The sequence below is a fragment of the Bidens hawaiensis genome, unplaced genomic scaffold, assembly GCF_021521415.1.
Source record: "Bidens hawaiensis isolate Kalapana, Puna unplaced genomic scaffold, B.hawaiensis_p1.1 tig00041723_1, whole genome shotgun sequence".
NCBI lineage: Eukaryota > Viridiplantae > Streptophyta > Magnoliopsida > Asterales > Asteraceae > Bidens > Bidens hawaiensis.
In genome coordinates, this window is record NW_027497390.1 from 93553 (window position 1) to 102860 (window position 9308).

Sequence of the window (9308 nt, forward strand, 5' to 3'; positions counted from 1 at the left end):
TTAGTTAATTTTAAATAGCAACCAACATTACATTGAAACTTACAATTATAAGAAGCTTCCAAATGACATGGATAGCAGGAAAGTCTAAGTAAAAGTCAAAACCAAAGCTCGGTACTTGATGCGTATATTCCATTAGAAACATCCATCGAATACTTTATTGGTCACATTTTTCGATTTTATTAGTTTATAACAAGACATAGATCACGACCGTCCTTGTCCTTTTCTGTTTGTCATCATCTTCCTAAAAACATTTCAAGAAACCTTGAATTTCACTACTTCATTTCTAGGTGTTTGAAATTTATATAGTCTAAAGGAAAATAAAATTAAAATGTTTTCTTATATAAAAGTTACGTACAATATTAAGTTGCATATATATTTTTTTAATATAATAACGTATTTTAAAGTGCTATACGGTTTTTTTTATTACTATTTTTTTTTACCAATTTACAAAACTACGTTGAAACAAATTAAATAGGATTATGAAGATCAAGGTGCTCCATACGTTAATAGTGTACTTACTTTAAAATAGTAACTTAATAGTGTACTTAACTTTTATATAAGAAAGAGCATAGAAAATTGGTTAAAAAAATAGTAAGAAAGAGCATAGAATGGTAAAACAATAGTAAGAAAGAGCATATGCAACTAGTTTAGTATTTACAAATTGAAACATTCTCACATATTATAGGGAATAGAACATAGAATAATGGTGAAAAAAAAATAGTAACTTAATAGCGTACTTAATTATTATATAAGAAAGAGCATAGAAAATTGGTAAAAAAAATAGTAAGAAAGAGCATACAATGGTAAAAAAAATAGTAACTTAATAGTACTAGTGTACTTAACTTTTATATAAGAAAGAGTATTTAAAATAGTAAAGTAACTTTTATACTCATATATCATATGATTTACAAAACACACTCATATATCTGTAGGAAATAGAGCATAGAATGCTCACAAATTGAAACAAATTCAATAGGATTATGAAGATCAAGGTTATCCAAGAAGATTCGAAAATTTGTCTAGAATGGATTTTGGCATCAAATTAGGCGCTAAATATGTTAGATCTAATAACAACAAAAAGTCCATATATAAATGGGATCATTTTCTTATATATTTGTCGAACTGTTCACATACATAACAAAGATGATCCCTCAAATTTCATTTATATTGAACTAGTCTTTTCTATCCGGCGCATTACGCTGGGACAGCTGGCAAAACCCCAACGTTGAAACACGACGTTGGTAAAATCCGAGGGTTACGACGATGAATTGACACTAATTCAGTCAGTATCGCATGCGTTCGTTATGATATAGACACGAATTCGGTCGGTAAACTTGCCCATTGGTAAAACTCAAGCATTGTCGGTCAATGGCTTTAAATAAGGCCGCGAGTCTGCGTGAACTCGCTCGGTTTCTTTCAAGTTTGTTATGTTACCGAAACTAAAACAAAACAAAAAAAAATTAGCATTTGGTCGATTTCCATTATATTTATTATGGTAACTGAACTAAAAAATAAAAATTGATCGACCAATACGGTGCCGCCAAATGGCCCAATAGGCCCCTTGCGGCACCAAACTTCTTCTTTATATTATAGTAATAATATACCTCTAACAGGTTTCAACTTAGTTAACATATTGGAAACCTATATAAATTATATCAAATTATCAACTCCAATCTAAACATCCCAAAATTAACTTTTAGGTTGAAAAATTATGATTACAATTGTCATTGGAAACTATACAACTGTTATAGTGGTACATTTTGTTTATCCTATATTTGATGGCAGATCTTACTATCTTAGGTGGAGTTTTGATTAGATGGTTTTTAGTTAGAAAAGTTGTGAGGATGTTTAAAAGTATAAGGATTAAGGAGTGCCTAATTAATAATTAGTTATTAAGTTCTCTAGCAATTGTTTTGTTTGTGTTATGTCAACTTGATCCTAAAGTTTTACCACGTCAAATAAATATGAAAGACTATTTTGTCTTATTTAAAAATACAAATATGTTAAATGGTTTAAACGAATAAAACTATAGAATTTTTTTACTAAGAACATAGAACATTTACATACATCATTGAGAAAAAATGTTATGTAAACAAAACCGCTACTAATGGCATAGTCGTGGCAAGGATTTAGTATTACATGGGTATAGCATTCTTGATTTCTTTGGCACGAACTTTGGTGTATCTTGTGTCACTTTTGATCCTTGTTTACCGAGAACTCTAAAGTCATTATTCATGCTACCCTTGAACCTGTTTTGTTTATTAAATGTCAAAAGTCTTGTGTTTTCGTTTAGGGAAAGGTTTAGTCTTGTCTTGATCAACGAGCACTTCTTGAGGTTAATAACACTCCAAAGCTTCGTAGTTTGTTCTTCGTTTAAATCCCCTCCATGCACCTATGGAAAATAAAATATAACGTAAGAAAGAAAAAAAGAGGATAATGGGTAAATGAAATTTATCTTGCCAAACGCTAGGTTTTTAACAAGTCTAATGTATATTATCTCTAGGTGAAAGTGGAAGTTGCCAGTGACCTGTCTAGAGAAATGACATGGGTATGGAGCTCACCCACGGATCACTGACGACATTTACTAACATCTCTCTCTCTCTATATATTTTTAAGGGACGCGATCCATCCATAGCTAATTTTGATGGATTCGGATATTGTAAGAAGTAGTTTTATTTTTTTATTTTTGATTTTTTTTTTCCAGTTTTTGATATATCCGTTGGTGATCCTTTGTATTCACCAACCGATAAGTCCGTAGAAATTTATTTTTCTAGTAGTAAGAACAAAACATCACCTCAATGTACAAGTCGATTGCATGGTATAGTCCATCATGGGATTCTCTAGCAAAATCAGGCAAGGCCATGACTAATGCCAAAAATTTAGAAGGTTTCAAGAAAGGATCAGGAGCCACCTCTAACATGAAGAAGTCCATTAAGAACCCAACTTTCTTCACCCGGTTTGCGAATAGCCCATTAATCCTTTTTTCCAGTAGAAAGCTTTTTATCAACTGAAGAATCAAATCCACATCGAACACCTCCTTTTTCTTGCCACGAACAAGCAAATCATTAACCGTAAATTCATCTAACCGTGATCCCAGCAAATTCTCCAACTTTAACCTTTCATTTGTTCTTAGATTCATACTCAAGCTCATACCAAAGGCGTCAAGTAACGCTCTACATGAAAATGCACTACCATTAACCAAACTTAGTAGATTGATATTAGTTTCCACCATCTTACACTTCTCATCATGTGAATAACATGCAAAGAACTTCGATTTTTGGTAATGAAAGATCAATGAGCATATTCTAGAGGTGTCCAAGTGTAAAGAGATCATGGACTTTACTACATTTTCAAATAAATTCATGTTCAAAAAAGAAAGCTCATCAAACTTCCAATAATCGATATGCGTATTGCTTCTTGAACTTTTTGGGCTATGATCACTAGTAGAAAACCGAAAACTAGAGCTATTTGAGGAGGAAGGGCATGAACTATCATAACTAGGAGTGGTTAAGTTTCCTAAAAGGGTATTCAAGAAAACTTGAAAAATTGGTGATTTGTTCAAGAAAGAGTATAAAATGTGGCATTGTTTTAGACCTGTTACAAATTCCGACCATGTCCAACAATGAATGCCTTCAAGGTACAACTCGGTTTGCTTGATCAAGGTAGTGATTTCCATGAAAGAACCACCACTATGAAGCAAGAATATGTTGGATGGGGTTATTTCAATGGTGCCATTGTTGTAGCAGAATCTTGTAATGAGCTCAAAACCCTCTGCTCCTCCTGGGAAATCATTGAATATGAGCTTCGCGTTGTTGGTGATCTTCACGTGCAATTTGCTTAGGCGATTCGAATAATATGCCAGAATGTTCTGAAAATAAAAGGTGTTTTAGTTAAGTATCTTTAAAGTTCATAAGCAAACTTAATGTCTAAAATGGAAATCAATGATAAAAACAAGTTGACTTTTGGTCATTTGCAACATGGGTCAAACCTAAAAGTCAAAATTTTAGCTGTATGACACTCATTAATATTGAGGGGTGTGGGGGGCTTTAATGGGGGCTCCAACCAATAATATTATGACGTGTGGCAGAGAGAGAAACTGGATAAGGGGGTGTTGGAGCCCCCGTTGGAGCCCCTGGCCTTGGTGTGGGGGGCTTTAATGGGGTATAATTATATAGGAAAAATATTTTTTTTTTGGGTTTGTTGGGCATTTGTTTGGCACTCTTTGGGGCGATTGCTTCAGCAATGTCCCTTGCAAATTTGGACGTTCCTGCATTTGCAACGTTTGGTCTGAACGTTTTAGAGAAGTCTCGTGGACTTCCACCTGTGCTTTTTGGTTTGAAGGCTTGTCCAAAATGCCTTTTCGGTTGGGATTCCGTTTCCTTATGCTTCCCTTTTGCCCTATGGCGAGGGTTCGCGTCGGAGTCGGATTCCTCCGAGTCATCCTCCCAGTATTCGAATTCGTCGGCCTGTTGCACGGAACGCAAGCGTTCGTCCAACTCAGCCTGGAATTCCTTTTGTCGTGCCTCCGCCCATGCCTTAACTTCATCGAGAGTTTGGCGGGGGAGTCTTCGTTTCTCAACCTGGGTATCAGTGGATCCCAGTAGGCGATCATTTACTGCACTTGCCCCAGCTTTGGTAAGTGGGGTAGTGTTCGTAAAATTTACTTCACTTGCCCCGGCTTCGGTAGCCGGGGTAGTGTTCGTAAAAACTGTGTTGCCGGTATTCCCCTAGTAGCAGGGGTTATGGTTACCGGAATTTCTCTAACCATCTTTGTAGAAGTTTGAAAAAACTGGAGAAAAATAAAGTTCTAGCTTTATGCACGGATGGCGCCAATGAAGAAACACTAACCGGACCCCGGGCAGATTACTGGTAACCTGGGGGTTGGATAGCTGTTTCCCACGAGGGGTTAGACCCTTGGAAGATGGTTCTTCTGATAACCTGCAAAACAGACACCGTGAGCTCGTCACTGAGAAGGGGGGGGTTCCTCCTTGTGACCACCCTCCGGCGTGAGAATCAGACTAGATTGCTCTTTAAATATAAAAGTATATTAAGAGATTGCTAGAGCAGATATCAGGTATAATATGATGATAATGTAGTAAGATATGTTGTGTCGATGATCATACCATTTGGGGTATTTATAGCCGAAGGTAGGTTTCCAAGGAGGTATGGCCGGCTGCAACAGTGTTCCTGTTCATCAACAGTAGCCTACGCACGTGCCCTGCTGGTAGTTGGTGGGTAGGCAGCGGCTGATAGCGACCAGGCCTGCTGTATACTATTCCCTTTCCACCAACTGCCGGCTACGCACGTGGTATGACAGTAGTTGGTGAGTAGGCAGCGGCTTAATAGTGATATAGTACAGGAGCATGCTGCTCGCCATACTGTATCAGTGAGCTGTCGTATCCCTGATCAGATCTTTCGCCCATACCTCGTCAGGTACAGTAAAAGGTCCTTCAGTATACAGACTGGCTTATTTGGGCGGGAGTATTCCCCCTCCCGCCTTTGTGCGGGATTGCTCCCGGCTTTGCTCATTCCTTCAGGTGACACTGAATGATCGAGAGCTAAGTACCTAGTGCGTGTAGCCATGCTGCGCGGGTGGCCTTCCCTCATGGCTTGTATCCGAGGCTGCGGGAACAGGCGGAGTCCTTCACCATGGGAGGCATTTCCTGCGGGACCAGCTTGCATACTGCGCGTAAGGACGTCACGTCTCTGAGCATGGTTGGTCCTGCGGATCCAGTTGGTCTCTGCGCAGACGTCCCTGTTTAAGGTGAGTCTTGCGGGTCCAACTGGGCTCTGCTGGGACCTACCTCTTCAAGTCCCCCCAGTCCAATGTTCTTCTCATGCGTGTTTAATAAAGTGAGGTGAACTTTTGGACTTAAGCAAAGGGTTTTGAAAAGGGTTTTGTAAGGTTTTCCATGGGAAGTCCTTGTCACTTGCAGAAATGCCCGAGTTTCCTGCTTGGTCTTTGGGTATGATGCGGGTAGGTCTGTAACCTCCTCGCAAGTCAGGAGCATTGAGTCCCTGTTGTGTGGATTCTCCATGAGGTTTTGGTAGTTTTGAACATAGTGATCAATTATGTTAAAACCACCAATTCCATCCTGGAGCTTCAAACAACGTAGTTCTCAACGTTCCCGCTATGCGGGGATGTTATTTCCGTTTCCGCAAGCATTGCCCAGAAGATCCTTCCTGGTTTCAATTCCCAGCGGAGCGCTAGGTATGTGAAGGGTTTTGCCTTAACACTGTACCAGCGCTCGTCTTACGGTTACTTTACTTCCAAGGTATTCCTAGCGTCAATTCCCTGCAGGTGCTAGGTACGTGAAGGGTTTTGCCTTTACACTGTACCCGCGCCTGTCTTATAGTTACTTGGTTGCCGAGGAATATTTGGCTTCAATTCTCTGCGGGTGCTAGGTATGTGAAGGGTTTTGCCTTTACACTGTACCCGCATTCGTCTAACGGTTACTTGTTCGCCAAGGTTTACTTGGCTTCAATTCCCTGCGGGTGCTAGGTATGTGAAGGGTTTTGCCTTTACACTGTACCCGCATCCGTCTAACGGTTACTTGTTCGCCAAGGTTTACTTGGCTTCAATTCCCTGCGGGTGCTAGGTATGTGAAGGGTTTTGCCTTTACACTGTACCCGCATCCGTCTAACGGTTACTTGTTCGCCAAGGTTTACTTGGCTTCAATTCCCTGCGGGTGCTAGGTATGTGAAGGGTTTTGCCTTTACACTGTACCCGCATCCGTCTAACGGTTACTTGTTTGCCAAGGGGTAAGGGGTATTTTCCCGCTTACTTTTTAATATTTTTAAATTTTGAATTTTGAAATTCGAAGAGTTGGTGGAAAGATAAGAACAGTCCAAACCTCTGAAACGTCGTGCGACGGTTTCTTCTGACTGTGTCAGGACGTGCAGGAAGTTATGGTGACGTGACAGAACATGGTCATTCCAGACGCTTTTCCTGGCGCGTGGGCACGATTTTTCGGGCGCGTGGCCGCGAAATTACTGGCACACGTCCTGTCAACAGCTGTTGCCAGCCTGCTTTTTGCCACGTGTCATAGTTTCATTGCACCTTCGATTTCTCTCTCCGCATTAAATTCACCGCATTAATTGCGATTAGTATATAAAGGGGGAGAGGCCTCTTTGTAATCCACACTTTCACCTCTCTTCTTCTTCTTCTTAGTGATTTCCGGCAAATACTCCCCTTTTTCAGGCAAGCATTTTCCCGAAATCACTCTTCTTTCTGCAAAAATGTCTTCTCATGACGCTGAAGCTGTAGCCGACGATAGGAGTACTGCTGGCGAGTGCCAGTGTGCTCTACCTCTCGATCAGTACCAGTACATAGTCAGGAAGTTCATGCTCGAGTCCCTCGAGCCTGAGTTTCCTGAATCCCACCAGACTGTGTACGATGCCCCCAGTGGCAAGATCGGGGTATATGCTGCATTCTTTGTTTATGGGAACCTTAGGTTTCCATTGACAAAGTTTATGTATCGTGTCCTGGAGAGGCACGGTGTGCACCTGACCGAGGTGCATCCGATGGCGATTGCCAAGGTCCGGCACTTCGAGTGGGTGTGCCGGATTCTGGGTATTGAGCCCTACGTGGACCGCCTGATGACCTTCTATACTTGGAGGTGCGTCCAGGGGTGGTACACCCTGACAACCCGTATTAAGGGTTTGAAGATCTGCGTGACCGAGCGCAGTCTCCGATCGTGGAAGCGGGAGTTCTACATCTCTGCCCGCGCCATCCCCATTGCTATGAAGTTCAAGAAGGGTCAAGCGCTTCCGAGCCTTCACGCTTCCAGCTACCAGGAGGCGGAATGGTTCGCGAAGATATCCCGGGTCCAATCTCCGGTTTACCGGTTTGCGGAGTCCGGGATGGTGCTGCTGGGGATGAGCCGGGTATGGAAGGATGCGTCCCGGTTTCCCATCCTTCTTGAATATGGTTTGAACTCTATTCCTTATGGTATGTCTTGTCTTTCTTGCTGATATTAGTTAATTTTCTAACTGTTTCTTTTTCTTTCAGAGGGGAATAATTTGGAGTCGCTCCTGTTCCCGCGGGAAGCTGACAGTCCTGTGCGGGTGGGCACTCGTGCTCTGGATGACAATGAGTTGCCCATCCTGGAGCAAACGGCGGATAGGTTTGTGGAGGTCTATCCGCCGGGCCAAGAGATCCTGAGCCACCGGCGGCCAGGTAAGGAGATATTCTATCCTGAACCCCTCAATGCTGTACCCGTTGCTGAAAATCCTTACGTCATGTCTTCTGAGGAATCCGCAGATGGTCCTCCCCTTGTGCGGAAGAAGAAGACTGCTGCCGGCGTGAAGGGGAAGGAGAAGGCCACAGCTGATCCAGTGGTTCTATCTGACACGGAGTCAGATAGTGAAGAGGTGGCGGGGAAGCCTGGTGGTGAGAAGACCACTGCTCCGGAGGCTACGACCGTTACCTCCGGAGAACCAACGAAGACGACGGTGACCGGTACCAAGAGGCGGCTCCATCGGGTTCCTCCCCGCCCGTCCGTACGTTCAGGGTCAAGAAAACCCGTAAGTATAATCATAATGCCTTTGTAGATTTGTCACTTCATAATTTTCTTTTAACACTTTCTTCTTTGTGCAGGCGTGGATGTTGACGCAATCCTGGGTGAAACGCAGGGGAGTACCTCCTCGCCAATGACGGTAGGCTCGGTCAGCCTTCTTGAGGCGTCGACCCAGTCGCCTGCGCCTGCATCCGCTGGTCCAGTTGCTCGTTCCGTCGAGCCAACTGTTCCGGCCGAGATGATGTCACCGCCGGCCGTGAGTGCGATTTTTACAGCATCCTTCACGGAACCGGCGGTTACTGCTGCTTTTAAGGAGGCGGCGACCGCGGTGGAGACAACGACGGCGACCACGGCGGCTGCCACCATGCCCGCGCCCCGGCACCGATGGCCGGACCATCAGGTACGCGCAGGGCTTCACGCCGATCTTTTCCACCTTCCCGTCTGCCTGACCTGTTGGATGGATTTCCTTTAGGTTCAGGTGATGGGTTTGGCGGCTATCGGCCTGTCATTGACCCTACAGGTGCGTAGGGTTCCTCTTTTTCCCTTATGTTTTTCATCATCTTTTCCTTACTGCTTTTGTTTCTTTTGCAGTGTCGGATTCCAATGAAGTGTATGTTCCTCGATGGAACATACGCCGAGGAACAACCCTTCGCACACCCGTGGAGTGCGTGGACTGGGCTCGCCACGCTGCTCCTCCGGGCGCGTTGGGGGAAGCCATGGTTAGCTACCAGGAGGGTAGGCTAACTAATGAGCTTCGGGTTCTCCAGGCCCGGATGCAGCCGCGCGTCG

The 9308-nt window shown here is 43.1% G+C and overlaps 1 protein-coding gene across 1 annotated transcript; it reads right to left on the reverse strand.

Annotated features, from left to right (window-relative positions):
- Positions 1–2104: 2104 nt before the first annotated feature.
- On the reverse strand, positions 2105–3877 carry LOC143593146 (BTB/POZ domain-containing protein At3g22104-like; the record flags this gene model as incomplete). Its single annotated transcript, XM_077072864.1, has 2 exons — positions 2105–2392; positions 2795–3877. Coding segments are annotated over 2 exons (1371 nt in total), but the record flags the coding sequence as incomplete, so codon positions are not given.
- Between the last annotated feature and the right edge of the window lie 5431 nt (positions 3878–9308).